General features: G+C 37.1%; 1 protein-coding gene across 1 annotated transcript in view; it reads left to right on the top strand.

Moving 5' to 3' along the window:
• The window catches only part of RNF217 (ring finger protein 217), a 61146-nt gene extending 43749 nt beyond the window's left edge, over positions 1-17397 (top strand). The window contains exons 4-6 of the mRNA XM_027692002.1: positions 5954-6155; positions 13467-13538; positions 15627-17397. Coding sequence (XP_027547803.1) covers positions 5954-6155; positions 13467-13538; positions 15627-15700 — 348 coding nt within the window. The 3' untranslated portion in view covers positions 15701-17397. The remainder of the gene's footprint in view (positions 1-5953; positions 6156-13466; positions 13539-15626) is intronic.
• The last annotated feature ends 2306 nt before the right edge of the window (positions 17398-19703 follow it).

Here is a 19703-nt window from a genome sequence, read left to right as displayed (position 1 = left end):
GTGACAATGCAAATGATGTAACTATTGTAATAAGTTGTCCAAAAAAAGAAGAAAGTGGACCAAGCAAAAAAGCATGAATGTGGAAAAACGAGGGGAAGAAGGCTGCTAGCTGGAAAGAGAAAGGAACTAAAACCACTAACTGTAACATATTGAGCCTGGATAAGTAATAAATTTAAAATACCACATTTAAATGTACAACTCTTTTCACCATCTTCAAAAAAAAAAAGGCTGGACACTTGAAACTTCTGTGGCTTGTCACTAATTGTGAAGCATAAAATTGCATGAGTTAGGCTGCTAATTTCAAAAATACTTCAGGTTTCTTTTCATAATCAAAGGAAAATAAAACCTCCTACATGGTGGGAGGCAGTATGGAAAGTTATGAAACTAGCACAGAAAAAGGAAACTCTGTCAAGTCCTTTCTGTTGATGTGTATTATAAGTGAATATTGAAGAGGGAATTCAACTTTGTTGCTACCCTCACTCCTGATACTTTTATCTTCAGAGATGAAAAATATTCTTTCTGCCTGCAATCTCCAAAATGTTTCTATCAACACATTGATTATTTTTAAGTCAAATCTACAACTAGCAGGTAATCAAAAGACCAGTGGTTAGTGGTACTGTTGTTCTTTTTTTTTTCTTTTTTTTCAACGGTTATTGAGTAATTAAAAAAATACATCTTTGGCAGCACTCTCCATCAAGTCTTAAGTAGATGTCCAGGCACGTGGGGATAAGCATTCCAACAGGTAACAATTTGGAGTCAAGGGGATTAGACCTAACACTTCTCTGCCTTTCTTTCTCCAGCCATCCCCCTAAAACCTCTATATAAAATAACATTGAATCAAATGACAATCATATTTCCAAATAAAATAAAGAGAAAGACAGAGAAAGTAGAGTTGATAACATACCATTTAATTTATTCTTGTTCTAGATCCACATAGTGTTTCAGGTGACAGCATATTTTATTTTTAACCTCTTTCATGTGTTGGTTAAAAATTTGCAGCAGCCAAAGTTTACAGATTGAGGAAAAGTCAAGATGCAATTTTGTCTGAAGATATTGGTATTCAGTCTTTACGCTAAAACTGAAACTAAGAAAAATTAGAGATAGAAATTTCAGTAGAGGTAGAATTTCTTTGCTTAGGTAATTTGTAAAATTACTGGTAACTTCCAAAGTTACTGATTACAGTGTAAACGGTGACCATATTTTATAGATACCTTCTGGAGATAATTATTTATACACACCACATAGATACATACACACACAGACTCTTTCTTTAAGTAGCTGTACCACAGAGAAGTCAAATGCACTATTATTATCTTGTCTGGGCATGCAGGTGAGAAAATGGAAACACATTTATGGGGGGGTGTATGTATAGGCAGATCCTCAGGCAAGTATTCACAAGTTTTTCAGTGGTTTTGGTAAGTGCTTTGAAAGAACATAATCCTTTGTAATGTGAATATAGTGGGGACTGTTGAATAAGCTTAAACTTGATTGCTTTTTTCTGTAGCTGGATACAGCTTCAGTGAATCTAATAGGAATAGCTTATATTTACCTAGTCTCTCTAAGGTGTGTTTACATAAGATAATAATGTTACACACTGTCCTACTAGGTAACTGTAGATCCATGTTTTGATTGTATGTTAGTATGGAAATACGCTACTTTTTTTTAACTGAACCTTAAATGAATTTTTTTATTTTTTTTTTTTTTTGTTTTTAATAGAGCCTTTTCCAAATTTACTATACACTATTTTAAGGAAGTCAGCATAGACAATTTTTCTCAACAAGACTTGTCCAAAAAGTGCTGGTCCTGTTCTAGAGAGAGCTGGCTAATGCACGCAAACTTGCTACATGGTTTTGGATGCCATTTGACTAAATCTATAACATTATTTGTCTTTCCCTACTACTATTTTAGGGGTTTATTTTTTACAATTTCTAGCTAGGTGTTTGCAGGAAAATGCCTTTGTTTCCACAAGTGTCTTTACAGTACAGCAAACCAAGGAATTACTTCATGTTGGTGTTATCTTACCACAGATTTCAAAAACAACACTGTCTGAGGAAACACCACACAGCAGCTCTAGTTTAGAAAGCTTTGAACAGCAACAGAAGTTTAAGTAAACAAGGGTGTCAATGCAAATAAAGGAGTGTGTACTTCTTATCTGTGGCTTATCTGTTCTGATTACTATAAGCGTTATAAGATAACTCAGGGCATAGATTTTGAAGGTGCTCTGAAAAGTAATTCTCATCCTCTGGAGAGAGGAGGGTCCTTATTTGTATACAAAGGGATAAAGCTGTGCAGATTCTCTTCAGGAGGGGAGGAGAAATGGCTATTCTCACCCTCAGAACTTTTGGCAGGGATTTCCCTAGAAGATTTCTGTGAGAGGACTTGTAACATGCAGAGGAGGTGAAGATCTGAAATAGCCACTGTGTTACTTCAGTTGTTTCCTTAAGACTCTGAGCTAGGCATGTTTGCCTTTGTAATTTTACCCCTCTTGTTCTGGGAGTCATTCTTGGTTTTCTGAATGACCAAATCTTCCCCTGTAAGGTGAGGGTACATCTTTGGTTTTGAACAGGTATTGGGTGTAGGATGAAGCCTGTTGCATTTACTGAATGTTTGGAGGCAGAAACTGTGCTTGCAGTCATCAAGCTCTCACCTTGCCTCCTCTACCCTCACGGTACTGCTGGGGACCCTGCGGTTACAAAGCTCTGGACCCCACACAGCTGCAGCTAACTATAGCAAGCATTCCTGGCCCCATACATTCCCCTGGCTGCCTGTTGCATACCATGGTATTGCCAGTGGAGCAGGAACAGTCATGTGATATCTGATCCATTAGCTATCGCTTTCTCAACTTATAGATTTGTAATCCATCTCTGTCAGTGGATTATCTGGAGGACAGGGAGGCATGTCCATGTGAACCAGAGCTGAAGTTGATCTGGTGAGGTGTCATGTCTTAGGCTTGAAAGCAGCAGAGTTCATCTGGCATTGTCAGTCTGCGTGCATGAGACTGGGAGTCCTGCATCTGAGGTTTGGGTTGTTTTTTTTTTTACTTCATTTTTTTAATAAAGTCTCTCCTCACTGTAAAAAGGAAAGTTTTTTCAACAAAAAAAATATGGGCAAGTACAACCAGTTGTTCCAGATTTGCACCTTTTGAAGATAGTTACATATGTGCAGATAAGTATTCACTAAAATTTTTTTATGGCTTACTTTTTGAGGAAGCAACATAAAGTACATGTAATTGCAGTATGTGTCTGTAATAAAATAAATCCCATAAAAGAAGTATCAACTTCTTTTATGTTTAAAGAGGACAGTATGTCTGGAGGACTTAGAGTAGAAACAAGTAGATTGTCAAATGATTCAGCAGTGGTGCCTAGCTAACTGGAGCATCTAGGAAAGCACAGGTAGGCAGTTGGCAGGCAGTTTCTAAGAGGTGAATATTTATGAAAGATATGAATGGTAGAACATATAAAGCTATTTCCAGTATCTCCTTGAAGTTCTTACTACCAAAAAAATTAATTTATTTTTGAAATGTGAAATAGTTTTGCTTTGCATCTAAGGTTTTTATAGGTTCCAGGCTCATACAGACTTTCAGTTAGGATGAGTTGGTAAATCAGAGAAGAGGAAGGAGAATTCAATGGTCTTGATTCAAAAAGAAGATAAAACAACCAGTTAATTCTCATTAATGTGATAAGATCTAGTTCCCTCATGTACATTTTTAAGATGGAATCAGCAGATAAGGAAAGTTACCTCTAAAATTGCAAAAGTCCATATAGTTGCTTTCTGAATTTCAGTCCCCCGAAAAACTAATTGGAATTAAAATTTGAAGTTAATTAAGTCACTATTAAAATTCCTTCATTTCCGTTCAAGTTAATCTTAGGAATTACATTAAACTGTGGCTTCATGAGCAAGGTCATTTTTTCACATGTAACCTGAAAAGTAAAAACAAAAGTCAAACTGACAGTATAATATCCCTTCCAGAAGAAAATAGCGTATAACTTTATAAGTTATGCTTAAGTTGGTACAATATTGAGTAGACTTCTGTTTCTACTTTGCTTATTCAGTGCTTAAATGTGAAAGTTTTAAAATCAAGTGGCTTATAAAGCTCATCAGCAATGGCGTTTTTTCATGTGCTTCTGGAAAACAGGGCAGCTGTGATACAGCAGGCTTTCTCAGGGTAGAGAGGGTTGCTTGGTCATAAGGGATGCTATTTGCATCCCTTCTCTGGGGCAAATGTAAGTCCACTAGAATCCTTGTTCAGTAGAAAGTATTTTTATAGATGAATTCTGTCTTTTGCGAATGTCTTTCACCTCTTATGTTTGAAAGCAACATTTGAAAGTGTAGAAATGTAAATTCTGAGATCACTGCTGTTGACACAGGGATGTTGGCACGTGGATCTGGAGCTGCTGTAACTACCTTTGCCCTTGGATCTTTTTTCGTGAGTATTGCTGGTGGAAAACATCACTTTGCTACATGTATAAAGTGCCAATTTCAGTAGATGTGTGAGTGAGTCAGATGTGATCCCAGATGACCCCTGATCAGCACCAAAGAACAAACACATATGACCCTCTCAAGAGTGTTGGATACCTCAGGAGCCATGAGCCTCTCTTGAGGCACCAGTGTCTCTGGTGCTTGCAGAGTGGTGATACCTTGTCTTTGCCTGTATCTCCCTGAAAAATAAATATATGTAGATATCTGTAGGAATTTCAGGAGGCATTCATTTATCCATTGCAAGTTTCAACAGATAAAATTCCAGTTGGATGTAACAGGAAAAAATATTCCCAGGGAGAATGGTGAAGCATGGGACAGGTTGCTCAAAGAGGCTATGACATACCCATACTTGGAAATTTTTGAAATTTAAAGGGATGAGACTTGGAGCAATCTGATCTGACTTTGAAGTTAGTCCAGCATAGAGCTAGGGGTTAAAATAGATGACCTCCAAGAGTCACTTTCAACCTCAATTATTAGGTAATTTTATCTGCCTTTCTGTGGACCACTGTGGAATGTGGTCTCAGGACGTAGGACAGGGATTGTATGTGGGATGTGTTTAGCAATTTTGTGGGGTAGGAAGAGCGTGTGTTTACCACTCCATTAGCTGTGGTTTTCGTTGAGAAGATTTAAAGTAGGATGTAATCGTATTTGATTTCGTGGAATACTCAGGACCAGGATTACCCTCTCTCCAAAGACTCTTGGAACTATTAACAAAAACCAGAGCTTTATTAGATCTGTGCAAAGTAGGTAAATTTTATCAGTTTGCAGAAGAGTACATGGAGATACAGGAATGGAACTACTTCTGTTGGCAATCAGCAGAAAGATGGATGTAGAACCTAGGCAGCCCTGTTTCATGCTCTGCTGTGGGCATCATGAAGCTTGGTATAATTTTTAATATGGTTTGTGGAATCTTTCTGGGAAAAAAAAAAGCACAACAACAAACAACGCCCATACTTGTGAAATGATTCACTGTAACAGCAGTGTCTTTCTGGTGTATATTACAAAATGCCAAATCAATTTGTGATGGGAGAGGGATGGGGCCACAGGTGGTGTAAGAGGAAAACCCATCTGTGGAGCGGTCAAACAGAGTTCATAGCTATATTTACTGTGCTGCTTTTATTTTTAATAAAGTTCGGTGCTAATTTTTCTTCAGAAATAAAACCAAATTTTCAGTAAGGGCAAGAATCACTCATATTCTCATCTGATATGAAGAATGTTTAAGCAAGGAAGGAGAATTATACAGAAAATGGAAATCTGGAAACAACTATAACTCATATTTAATGCTCTGAAACTTGCCTTAGAAAACCATTATTGTCTTAAGCCAGCTGCAGTATTAATTAATGCAAATGCAGGCTTAAGCAAGGTGTTGCTTGCAGTGTCTTTTCGTCTGGCATATGGATTGTACTGAGTAGTTCCTGCTTTCCTGTGCTTAAGGAGGGGGGAAAATAACTTTTTTTTCCTTCCTCTCATACAGATCCACATCCAGAGAACCGAAGGGTGTGACCACATGACCTGTTCACAGTGTAACACTAATTTCTGTTACCGTTGTGGGGAGAGATACCGCCAGCTCCGCTTCTTCGGAGATCACACGTCAAACCTCAGTATCTTTGGATGCAAATACCGCTACCTCCCCGAGAGACCACATTTAAGGAGATTAGTGCGAGGCTCTGTTTGTGGTGAGTGGATAAAGGTTCCTTGTGGAGAGCTGCACAATGAAGTGATTGGGGGGATAAGGCAGTATTTAAATTAAAACATGGTTTAAGGTATTGGATGGGCAACTTGTTTTTCAGTTATGTAAAGGGGGGTTATCAAATATATTTAAATATATTACATTTGCACTCCCTTTTTAGATAGACTTGTATGAGTAAGTATTTTGTCCTCTTCTGATAGCTTCTGTTTCCTAACCTTTTTTAGTAATACATAAGCAAACCGGAAAAATGCTGTCAATATGCATGTGGCTGGCTCTTTTTATTATTCTAAAAGCATATAGGAGAAATGGATAAGAGCAGGAATCTTTTTTTAACCTCTCCATTAAGGATCTGTTTGAATAAAGCGCTGTTAGGATTTGAACCTGATCTGGGTTATTTTTTAACTGTTAGCTTCACTTCAGCTTAAAAGAAAATAATATACATAAATATATACGTTAGTTTCTCTCAGAAATATGATCCCGAAATACAACCATACAAAATGGTTGTATTAACTGTCAAAAACTGGGGACCTAATAAGGAAAATAGAACTTCTTGTACTTTGAATTAAGTCATAGAAATTGGAAATGACTTGGAATTCACCTAGAATTAGGAAATGCTTTGAGCTTATCAATTGATGATGTTGACTGCAGAGGTAAGAGACTGTACATGTGGAAATAGAAGTCAGCAGACCTGAGATGAAAACATTACTCCTGAGCCAAACATATTCCAGTAAGAAAACTGGATGATTTTTAGAGTAACACAAGAGTTGGCACACAAACATAGGCCTGGTAATAAAAATGCCGATCTTGCTGCTCTGCAAAGTTGTGGAAGATTCACAAACCTGGAATGCTTGTTTAACAAGCAACAATAAGTCATTCAAGCCCATTATTTTGACCTCAGAAACTTGCAAGGCTTTATAAGAAACTTTATCAGAGAGGTGAATTAAAGATACATGAATAACAAGAAAGTGGATGAAAATTGAAAATGATTGGAGATGCCTACTCTTGACACATTTTGTAGATATTAATACTAGTGGATGAGAAGATCTAGTCTAGATTAAAAACAATTCTGGCACTAAGGCACATGGGCAGAAACATTTCATGAATAAATTTAGACTTAAAACTCAAGAACTGTTTCAAAGCACTTAGTAAGATTTCAGAAGAGCTTTTATTAATAGCCACAATGGCAAAAAATGTAAGCTGTTTTAAAATGCATCTTATTACATTTGGTGTAATTAGTATCTGCTGTAGCAATGGACTGTTCTCAGAGACATAACCAAGTCAATGCTGCTTATGTACAGAATCATGGGGAGCCTTATTAGAATTATAGAATAGTTTGGTTTGGAACAGACTTTTAAAGGCCATCTAGTCCAGCCCACCTGTAATGCGCAGGGAAATCTGCAACCTAGATCAGGTTGCTCAGAGCCCTGTCCAACCTGGCCTTGAATGTTTACGGGGATGGGTCATCCACTACATCTCTGGACAACCTGAGCCAGTGGTTCACCACCCTCATTGTAAAAAAAACTTATATGCAATCTAAGTTGCCCACCTTCAGTCTGAAGCCATTACCCCTTGTGCTATTGCTACATGCACTTGTAAAAAATCCCTCTTCATCTTGCTTGTAGGCCCAAGATTAAACCTTCTCTGTGCAATGGAGATGCAAAGATAAAACAAGTGAGTTTTATCGCAACATAGATCTCCAAAAAAAACATTATCATTCTGGTAATATTTGCATTGGTTCACATTTAAGGTATCTAAATATGTAGTTGGAATGTTTTAATGTCGCATAAGAAGTCCCAAATACAGATGCATGTACTGCATGTGCATAACTACTATTGAAATTACTTTATATTTACCTTGCTTGTTGTTGTAGGAAACAACAATACACAGCCTTTTCCTTTTAAAATAAAACAGCTTTTACTAGTAAGAAACAAAATTATTTTATTTGCAAACATCAACTTGAGGGCAATAGAGAAATGTGGAAGAGAATATATGAATTAAAGTTCAGTGGTGAACATGTATATGTTCATATTTAAAAGATCACACATAGAGAAGGTATAAAATATTTTTATTTTAATTTCCTGTTTGCAAATGTACTTGTGGTTTGTGTGAATTAGTAAATAAGAAAGATTAGCAAAGCTCAAAGCCTCAGATGACATTTCTCATAGGGACTTTCTGTTAAAAATGTCTCTCCAGGACTACCTCTGTTATATGGTGCAATTTCTCAAAAGAATGGTTATCATTTGAATAGAGACAGAGCTAGCTGGACCTGCCAGCACATGTAGTTAATGACCCTCTTCTTGTCAATAGCTTGTTAACACTCAAGTTGACAATAATTCAAAAAATTCTGCATTGATGCTCGTGACTTAAATCCCTGTCATCTCTAGAACTCTAAATTTTAATATTGGTTCTGTTACACTTTATGAATAACTACCAAAACACTCCATGGCCCTAACAGAATTTGCACATGAAAACAAAAAATTACCAGCTTTAAAAATTTGCATCAGATTTGAATTCTGGAATTGAGGTCACAGCTCTTCCTCCATTGGATTAGATTTTGGCTATGATTTGCATATATGAGCTAGTCTAGATTTTTGTATTTTTTTCCGCAAAAGTGCACATGTGAGTTTTCACATGTGTTTTTTTTTAAGACAACATTATATTGCTGTAAGATTGTACCTACTGACATTTTTCTTTGCAGAAGGTATAATCCCAAACTGTGATACAGTGTCAGTTCAGTTTGTGGATTCTGCCATTTTCAATGCTGCAAATCTGATAGGATCATCTGTCTTCGTAAAACTTCAACAGAATTGATCTCTGCCTGTTAATTGGGCTTGTGTAAAGGTCTGCCTGATAAGTCTGTCCCCAGCAGTGGTCAGTTAGAAATAAGATCTCGCTCCCTGTTTGTTTCCGGTAATAGTTGTTTTAAACAAGACACTTCTTTAGTTAAGGTTTGTATCTGAACCTTTGATTAATAACTATCAGTAGATTTATCCCTCAGTAGTTTATACAGTTCTTAAGTTTTGACTTCCAAAACATTTCTGGTAGAGGTTCTAGGATTTTACTGTATGTTGTGTGGTGAAAGTTCTGTTGGTTTTTATTGATTCCTAGTGATTTCATTGGTTACTTCTGTTATCATGAAATTGAGTAAATAATAATAGCTTGCTTACCTACTCATCTTTCCTTTATGGACCCTCCATCAGATTCTACTTTGTCATGATATTTGATACTGGTTTTGTTTGTTTGTGTTTTATGTTTTGTGCTGAACTGAAGCTTACTGGTCTTAATGACTTATGATCAAGCTGAAAATTCTGAAATGTTGAATTCCAATTAGGGATCATGTCTAGGCTCAGGGATGTCCTGGTTGTTAGAACTGTAAATGTAAATACATAAATACATTGTTAGGCAAGAGAGGAGCATTGTCATCAGGAGATGCTAGAGTACAAGCCTGGGTTTTGGTTCTGTTCTGAAAGTCAGCAGAAGAAAGAAGAGATGGTAGCAGAGAGATAGTCCATTAAAGCAAAGTCTCAAATTTTAGTAACATGTAGTAAGAAATAAAGGTTCGATTTCCTGTAGTAAAATGCCTCTACTAGCTAGCTAAGTAGTGGAAATTAAGGGAATCTTATCTTGGCTGTCAGTGGGAGACTGGTGAGGTGTTGCTAGATATGTGGGTGTTTTCTATGACTTCTTTATTACTATGGAGAAGAAATACTTAAGTTAATGTGATTTTGTAGCCATGTAGAGTAAAGGTTTTTTTGGCTTGTTTCTAAAATCTGGCTGGGTAGGGTGTGTAGAAAGAAAAGAATGCGTCATGGCAGGCTGGCATGCTGTCATGGTTTCCATTGAGAAGCAAGGGTTTGTGCATACAATCACAAACTGTTCTGCAATAAAAATAAGGGAAAAGCATTTATGGCAGCATAGATTTAAACATACTTCTCTTCACAAACCAGTTGTTATGTAAATGTGATAGTAATCACAGGGAGTAGAAAACCTGAGAGCAGAGGTGATCTCTAAATTTGATGACATTTCTTCCCCTTCTTTAGTCAACATGTTTTTTAGAGAAACTTCGTCCTGTGACCAGTAAAGTGAAACTGCTTTTATTCTTCAGTCCCAGCAGACTTAGAGATTTCATTCTCATAGTAATTATTTGGCTAAAGTGTCGAAGGCAGAATGTTTCGTTATAACTGGAGTCAGTGATGAATTGTACAGAAAGGAAAAACATGTTCAACTGTCTTAAAGGTACTTAAGATGTCACTGGAGTACCACTTGAATTCAGCTGGATGAACTATATTCAAATTTAACTGCTAGGTACTTCATGGATCTGTAACAGGACACAACATGCAATGAAGCTATTAAAGCAAATTAATTTTTTTGCATGGTAAGCAGCATTTCAAATAGGAAAAGCAGTATGTTTTGAGATCTGACTGACTCCTGTCCCAAGCAGAGCACAAGGTTCACTTTATGTATGCACAGCTTTGAGCCCTGCAGAAGGAAGCATGCATTTCTGTGATCCAACCTTCATTAGCAACTTCATGATTTAAGTCCGTCTGATTTGTAAGAAGTCATCTCTATACACTTGATAGTACTCTTTTAAAAACAAATGCAAAGGTTTATTAGAACTTAAATGTACATAGATATGGCTACTTTGATTTGTAAGGAGACTCTTCTAGTGTCTCTGCTGCTTAAACAATAATGATATTTAGACTTAAAAGATAAAACTTATTATTTCCCATATGCTAGTGATTAAATTTGTTTTCTAAAACTAGTTTATTAATATTTTACATGGCAAAGAATTCTTGAAGTGTTTATGGATGTTTGTATATATTACCCTAAACCCTTCAACCAAACCCAAAGTTATGCAAGGGAAAAATATTCCCTCATGTTTCCTGAAATACTTCATCATTTTGCAGAAAAACATGATCCTCTGTATCACAAACGTGGTAGTTTGGTCTACGCCTTCCTTGGTGACCAGTTTGTAACCAAGGAGGTGCCCAGATTTACCCAGTATTCCCTACGATTTTTACGTAAGCCAGGGTATAAGAAGAAGGGAGGAAAGGCCTTCGCTCTCTCTTTCCTTCCGGCGGCTTTGGAGGTGCAGGTTTCCCTACTGTTGAGTCTGTCGGGTTGGAGAGCGAGGCCTGGTGAGGCCTTGTCGACCTTGGGAGGCGGAGGCTGCTGGTAGTCGCTCCAGCATGACTCTCCGTTGTCCCAAGGAGAGTAGTAAGATATTCTTTGCTAATTCTTTTAGTTGATAGACCTTGGGCTATTGATTGGGATATATATATATATATATATTTTATTTTGGTTTTGTTCTTCCCCTTTCCCTTTTCCTTGTGAAATTGTATATATATTTCAATTGTATATAACTCTAATAGAAGTGTAAATATATTTATATATTGCTTTAGCTGTCGTTTCGGTTTTCTCGGTTGTTTTTTTCTCCCTCTTCTCCCTTGGTTTTTGGGGGGGGGGGGGGACACGACACTTCTTGTGGTAAGGGTTGGAGACTTGGCAGGGAGCCAGCTCCAAACCATATCAACAAGTAAGGCAACCCCTCTGAGACACCTGTAAATACAGTTACTACATTACCACAAATATCTAAGTCTTCATGCAGAGTGACCCAGTAGAGAAATTATTTACCATTAATTTGAGTGTGATTGTAAAAAAGGTTCCCTTTTGAGGCTTGTTCTCTTTACAACCATTTCTTCTTAAGTTATCCCTAAAAACTAGCTTTGGACAGTACCAAACTGGGTCATAACCTGCCACTGGGTTCATCACATGGGCTAATGACCCAAGATTTCATTCAGCTCTGAGAAAGGTTTTACATTTGCTCTCTCCACTAGCAGTCTTGGAGCTAACAGGCATAGGGCAGTGGGTCTTTGGGCAGTTCAGTGCCTGCAATAAACATTCTTAGTCTCAGCATCATTTCTTGGTGTGTCATGATTCCATCACATTACATTCATCCTTCTGTCTACACTTGAATAATTCAGGTAACAACTTCTATGTATGTAGAACACAGCGCAGTGGAGTCCCAAGAAAGTCTACCATTAGGATACCTAGCAACTAAAGTAATACAAATAATATTTGCCAATTTTTTTCTTCTAGGAATTAATGTTTCCCACTCACAACACTCCTATGAAATTTAAAAGCTATCAAAACAGCATGAAAAGGACCAGTTCATTTAACTGCTGTAAATATTTCCAAAATATCTAACCTTTCCTTCAGACTGCTCAAATTAGTGTCTCAGGTTATGGAGAGATTTACATCATTATTGAATGAAGTAATCCATTTACTGAAATCTGATACGAGTGACTTGAGAGACAGAATGGTAGGGAAGAGGCAAGTCACAAATTCACTCTTTCTCCCATTCTAGAGGTGATCTTTCAAACACATGCCTAACTTATAGACTTGCCAAATTTCAAGTCCCTGATCAGACTGCTGATGTATCAGTAAAAATGCCTTCCCTTCTGCATTTTCAAACAGCTTAGACAAATGATATCTTAGATCCAACTGCTCAGCCAACTGAGACAGGGAGATTCTTCCACTTGAAGTGTGCAACTCAAAGATAACTTGGTTTCAAGTTCAGTTTCAGATTCACTGTTTCAGAAGGTCCCCTGCCTTCACTCCATGATCGTGAACTTATTAGAAGTAAATAATATGAGCATGCTTTATTTGTTCTTGGTCATATGCTCTAGCCAGTATGCTGCACAACATTGCTGCCTTACTTATGTAAGTGCCACAACATATCCTTACAAATGTTGATCCAAAATAGACTTGGCTGTAGTTTGATTTAGACCTAAATCACAGCTGTACACAAGCACTTCACTGTAGCCTTTTAAAGCTAGTAGAAGCATATTTAGAGGGGATGCTCTCATCACCTTGAGCTAACCTAAACTTTCCAAGATGGTAGTTTGCTTGGCATCTTTCCAGGGTGGTTGTTTTGCAGTTGGATTCCGGAGAAGCCAAATGATAGTAGCTTTATAGCTATCACATTCCTGTCAATGCTTGAGGGATTTCAGAATGGAAACAGAAGTAAATGCAAGCTGTTAATGGGCAAAATGAGCTGTGCTTGAAGAGTTGTGGTCGGTGCAGAAAGAAATGTGTGCAGGGAGCTGGTTGAGTGGTGATAGATCCTACGTGGATTTGTAGGATGAAATTGCAAATAGGAATCCTATTTGTAAAGGTAAAGTATTTAAAAAGTGAACCGGCTTTTGGGAGTCTGATATTGAAATGTTTATGGATGGTTGGAAAGGGAAAAATAAAAATGCCTTCTTTAAATTGCTTAATGAATTTTACATTTCAGCTGGAAAACTACTCATTACGCCCCTAATACTGGTTCTGGGACTGGCACTGGGAGCCGTAGCTGTTGTAATAGGTAAGAGTTACATACGTGAATGAAGCTAATCCTGATTATGCAGTGACTTTCACTGTATGACCTCTCTGTATTTTCGTCTCAAAGAGATGGACACAAAGTACACATTTCACAGATACTGTTTTAGTATCAAGCACATGACTTTTTTTTTCCTAAAAAGCTTGTCTCTGGGTTTTGGTTGTTTTTTTTTTCCTTACTTGCATTTTATGCTTATTAGCTTTATTTTTGTTCCTATATTTGGTTTTCTGACCCAAAATCTTTAACTAGTATAGTTAAACTAGTACAAAGGCCTGAGTAATTTAAACATAATCCTAGGGGCTGGCTGACTTGAACCTGCCCTTTAATCACCCCATTGAATCACAATTTTATGATCTTAGCCATGTGCATAATAAGATTTTTGGGGCACTAGGCATAGTCCCAAGAGCTCACCAGCTTGAAGATGTAGCAGCAACAAAGCAGCGAATTGGGATGAGTCAGTCTCAAAATATGATTCAGTGCATGGGCTGCCAAATTGGATTCCATCACAAAAACTGGTACTGTGAACTCATTTGATATAGTATCAAAGCTCTATTAATGTGGAGGTAGTTATTTTAGCAAATCTGCTCTTTGCCTGGCTTAGCTGAGTTCTCCTGCAGAAAGGAAATTAACCATGACAATCAATGTATAATTTTGCGCATGCAAGTGCATATCTACTCTTTATGTTGGCAGTAATACGTCATTTGGGTATCATGTTGCTTCACAGCTCTACACCAAACTACTTACTTCATTGAAAATTTGCAGTGCATGCCCTGAGGCATGTTGGGATGTGGCATCTTTATTTTAATATAATAAAGCCAAAATATACCACGGGAGTTAAATTAATAAGGTTGTAAATAACCAATCAACCTATAACCAAAATACTGCTATAGCTTCTCTAGACTACATCTGGCCAAATAAGGAATATTGCTATTAATTTCTATATTTAAGACTACCTTCACTGGATGTAGAGGGGGGGGTCTATCTTAAATATTTATTTTTATTCCAAAAATAGAGACAATAAAAACTTCTTAATGCCAGTAAAGCTTATTTTGCTCTGCAATCTGATATAGTGTACAATCTATAATCCACTGTTTTGCTTATACTAAAAATTAATAGGGTTTTGCAGTAATATAATAACAATAATTGCAATTACAAGCATGCCATTGAAGTCTCATCCTAGGTATGGCTGGATAAGACAATCAAGAGCAGCAGTATGAGCAGTTCCAAAAACGTGGATTATTTATGGGAAAGTTTCGGGTTTTGAGATAATTACAGCAGTATTTTTTGCCAACATCACTGTTAAAGTAATCTCAGTATCATAGCTGAAAACCATTATGCACCATTTACAAGGCTATTGAGCAAAGCAAGAACCTTGGTGATTGTGGGAGTGTTTTGTTCTATGTTATTACTCTAGTGGTGTCTGAAAAGGAAATCTTTGGCCGTTTCAGTCAGCTGGTGCCAAGAGAAAGGGGGAGATCTCATTTGGGTTTGAGAGAGTACCTCTTATGACAAACTATTTTTCACTTGATTAAATGTGATTTATTTATTTTACTTTTTACAGCTTGCTTTCTCTCAAAAGACTTTTAAGAATAAATAGTATCCTGCCCAGGCAAGGATAAACTTTTGCTATTACTTCACAATAGATGAGGATGTTTGTAAAAATAAATAATATTTATAAAAAAGTAAAGCCATAGCATACTGTCTCTATTCCATGTGAAACTAATTGAAAACTAGTTTAGTTACATCAGACTTGGATCTAGATCTAAGGATTTCCAGAGTGGTTTTAAAAGTTTTGTTTGTATCTTTTACCAAACAGCATGGTTCAGAAATTAATATGTCAGAGATAGGTGTAGGATTAGCAGGAATTTGTTGTAAAGGAAAGAATAAGTGTAGCTCAAATCATTATTGAAGAGACTCTTGCAGGCTAATATTTTTCTGCTTGTCCAAATGCCTTGTCGAAATTCTCTTGGGATGTAGAAAGCCCCACCTGAATACATATATTGAAAGAATACAATATACGCACAAGGGATTGCATTTAGTTATGGTTTTCTTTGTATTTTCTTCTTTTGGCAGGTTTATTTGTGTTTCCTATCTATTGCCTTTGTAAAAAGCAGAGGAAAAGGTCACGGACAGGTATGCCCTGGTGAGGATGGACCTTACTCGCCTGAACTGAACTGGTCCTGCAAGGGCTATACGTGCTTTGTGCAACAGAGCAATACAGTGCTGGTAACAGCATCAAAGCCACCGCCCTGGAAGAAGAATGGGGGTTCTCCTGCCATCTTCCCTCAGCCGAAAACACTACTGCAGACCAGAAAGCCTCTTTGCTCTGGTGCACTCTCAGCAAGATGGGCCCCCTGAGTGCTGCTTTTTAAATGGTTTTGGTTCTTTGTTTTTTTTTTAATTATTACTTTGGAGGGGTTTTTTTGAGTCTAAGTTTCTGAACTAGACAATCAAAGTCTGTATTGTAGCCACAGCTCTACTACCGATTTGGCCTGTGAAGAAAGCATTTAACCGCTAACATGTGCTCCATTTAACTTCAGTGTCGGCCTTTAAGGGGGAAATGCTTAGAAGTGTTTGGACTCTTACTGTATACTGAGCATACTACTTTTGGTATTAAAAACTACTTCTGTAAATAACTTCCATCACACAGCATTCTGTTCAGCATACCAAAACCCCGTCACATGCCAGAACACAACAGCTGGTTATCTTCTGAGTTCTCCTGCTAGTAGGCAAGAGTGTAGATTGCCACTGCCAAACTGCAGTGCCTCAGAGGGAAATATCCTTAGTATTGAAGCTCTGTGCTACTTAAGAATGTGATGATTGGTTTCGCTTCAGTAATTTATTTATGACAGTCTATTAATATTAATGGCAGGGGTGTGACAAGGCTTGTTACAAGAGTACTTCATTTTTAAATTGTCACAGTACAGAAAAAATTTGAAGGGTTTAGATAACAAGAAGTGTCAGTGGCCTATTCTGTCCCAAGATATCCCTGAAGTGTGTTTGCAGGGAAGATGGGAACCTGCTCTTCTATTCTGACTTGGAATATGATACACATGCTCCACACTAGTTGTGTGAAGATAGACTTGGTGAAATTTTATAACCTAAATAGCACATTTTGTTTGTTTGTTCGTTTAAGTAGGCTATTGCACAAGTCTTAGAGTATCCACTGATGTCTCATGAGGAAAATCTGTGAATCTGGGATAAGGGGAGGGGTCATGAATTCTTAGGAGACCACTTCATTCTTAATTTCTGTTTCTAGTGTTTGTCTTCCTGGTGCATTACAGTTCTGAAGATAATAGCTATCTTTGCTCTTTTTTCCTAACTTCAGAGTTCCACTGTTTGCTACCAAACCTCTTTCTCAGTGCGTCACCCCAAAAGCAATCTAATTCAGCATTAGGAATCAGCTACTGAGAATTTTTACACTTTTTATTTCAAATTTATCATACAAATATAACTTCCAAGAAAAAATAGAATAAAATAAATTTGTGTAGGCAGAACACTGAAGCAAAGAAAGGAACTGATCAAGAAAAATACCTACTTTATACTGTAAAAATACAAGCTGATCTTAAAGAAGATTGAATTTGTACTGTGAAGGTACTTTTTTGCAGTGTATGTGTTTGAAGATACACGTGTGTGTGTGTGTGTGTGTGTGTATATATATATGTTTGTGTATATATGGGAAAGGGGGAAGCAGGAGGATGGGAAATGTCCTGAAGAGTCTACAGACTTCAAAACTTAGACTTGCAAATAGCATATCATGTAGGAGGATGTACTTTGCACCCCTTTCTTTGTTACATGTGAATCCAGTTGTAATTTTTAAGTAAATGGTATTCTGCCCCACCAAGATAATACTGTTATAAGATACTCACTTTGACTTCAAAGCCTCAGTGGAAGAAGGTGATGACTTTTGTTTACCTGGAAACACAAATATCAGCTTTCTGTAGTTGGCTAGGATGCTTGTTTTCTGTCAGCTTCTTGTTTTGTGTTCTTGGTTTGTTTTTTTTTTCATTGTTGAAACAGTGTGTGCAAGCACATCATAGTAGTCAACAATTATTTAATAATTTCCATTTGAATTTAAGTGCATGTTGCTTCTGTTGTCCTAGCAGTAGAAACAGTATCTAAGATTTGCAAATTAAGCAGGGAAGCAATGACATTTAGAAATAAAATTCAAAACCTATTGTCATTGCAAATCCACCTATTAATTAGATTTCTTCTTCTGAGATGCATCAGTTTTCTATTTGTGTTCTGCCTGAGGTTGGAAGCTGCCTTAAAATTGGTCTTGGTTTTGCGTGTATTTTCTGAGGCTATACATATCAGTTGTCTTTGGCTTACTCAGGGATTTTTATTCCTCTCTTTAAATGTCAAATAATGAAGATATTTTTGTATTATTTAGAAAAACCTTCAGACCTCAGAGAGCGAGATATATATAGATAGATTTGGGTTTGCAATGCAGTCTGTAACATGGTGTCAAACTATTCCACTTGAGAATATTTTAGTACTTGAGATTATCTGTAATTAACTATACAGTGGGTTAATTTCCTTGCTTTTCCTGGTTCTGTATAAATATGTGAGATATTATTACACTTTTTGTAGCTATTTTCACTCTGGCGTGTTTGCCATTTTCAGTTTCTGACAGGAGTTCAGTGAGATTTGAAATTAAGATACTAGAATAAAGAGCATAAAAGGGAACATAATAGATCTGCACTTATTTATATTCAGAAAGCGTGTCCTTGTGGATGGAGAAAAGGAACACACAACTCAGCTCCTACATTATCATTTCATCTAGGCCATTTTGATTTCATCAGAACAGATTAAATCAAAGGGAAATAGTTTTTCATTTTCTATACAGAGCAAAAAGAGACATCTATGACCTTGTAAAGATGAGCAAGTCTGGTCTTTTTCTGTGGGGAAAAAAAGGGAATGACAATAATTTTTGCTTCTCTGTAGAATGGGACAAACTTTCAAGAGTCAGAGTAGAGATACGAAAGTCTTTTTCCATGTGTATAAAAATATTCCCACTTGAAAAGTACATAAACACAATTTTTATCAATATGTTGTAACATAACCAACTGAAATATGAGAAGTAGCTCAGTACAAAGGTTCATGCAATAAAACATTAGCTTTTAAACAACTCACCACAGAAAATCTTACATCAAAGCCATGACATTTGTTTTAAAAGCATTAATTTATGAGTTTGAAAGAAATTGAATGAACTTTGTAATATTTTTATCATGTAAACATCTTTTGGTTTTGGTAACTACTCTAAAGAAACTACCAGGCTGTTCTACTCCATCTTTAGTAGCAGAAACCTTGTCACGCAGCTGACTTAACCTACTAATGCAGATTTCACACTACTGTATGCTGATCATTGCTGGTCATTGTGTTTGCTTTCACCACATTTATTATTTAAGATTATTTATTGTTGTGCGAAGTTGTTGCTCACCAATACCTGTATTCAGACTAGGAAATGCTTAAATCCGTTCTACACTAGCCTTCTCTTTCAAGTTTGCCTGAGAATGGATTTGCCTATGCGCCAAGTCCTGCTTACAGACATGCAGTCAGAGCTAGGACCTTCCCTGTGGTGCCATGCAGTGTGTGCCCAATCCTGTTCCTGCTGGGAGGGCTGGCTGGACATGCCATCTGGCAGGGACTGCTCTCCACTTTCTCCACTATGCCTAATTTAGTTGTATTTCAGTAATGGGGTTGAGCTTCAGGGCTACTCAACCATGTCATTGGCTGGATGATTGACTGCTGTGGCATAGGTATATTTGCAGAGCTTATCCAACACCTTGTAACTGGAAAATAATTGTGCTTTCCCTATGTCACAGTTTATTAGCCAGTGAGAATAAGACGCTGAGTAGGAATACAAAGGAGAGGCAGAAGGGCAATTCTGAGTAGCCTCATGCTGAGCTGATCCATCGGTTTTGGTTCCGTACAAAAAAGTTGGTTAGTCTTCAGTTCTCACCACCTCTGTAATAAACAGCTTATTCCTATCTTCCCCATGTCATTAAAAATACAGTGCACTTTGAGTGATCTGTTATCTTCCTTTGAGGAAGTGCAAATATGTAAGTAAGGGAAGATTTTGTTTGGTTTTGATGTTACTAATGCTGACATCGTAACTCTTTCTGGTATGTTAGGGGTTTTTTAATT

This window comes from Neopelma chrysocephalum, unplaced genomic scaffold (genome assembly GCF_003984885.1).
Source record: "Neopelma chrysocephalum unplaced genomic scaffold, ASM398488v2 Primary Assembly neopelma1_23, whole genome shotgun sequence".
In the NCBI taxonomy this organism is placed as follows: Eukaryota; Metazoa; Chordata; class Aves; order Passeriformes; family Pipridae; genus Neopelma; species Neopelma chrysocephalum.
The sequence above is the reverse complement of the archived record's forward strand: the minus strand, read 5'-3'. Positions and strand labels throughout refer to the sequence as shown.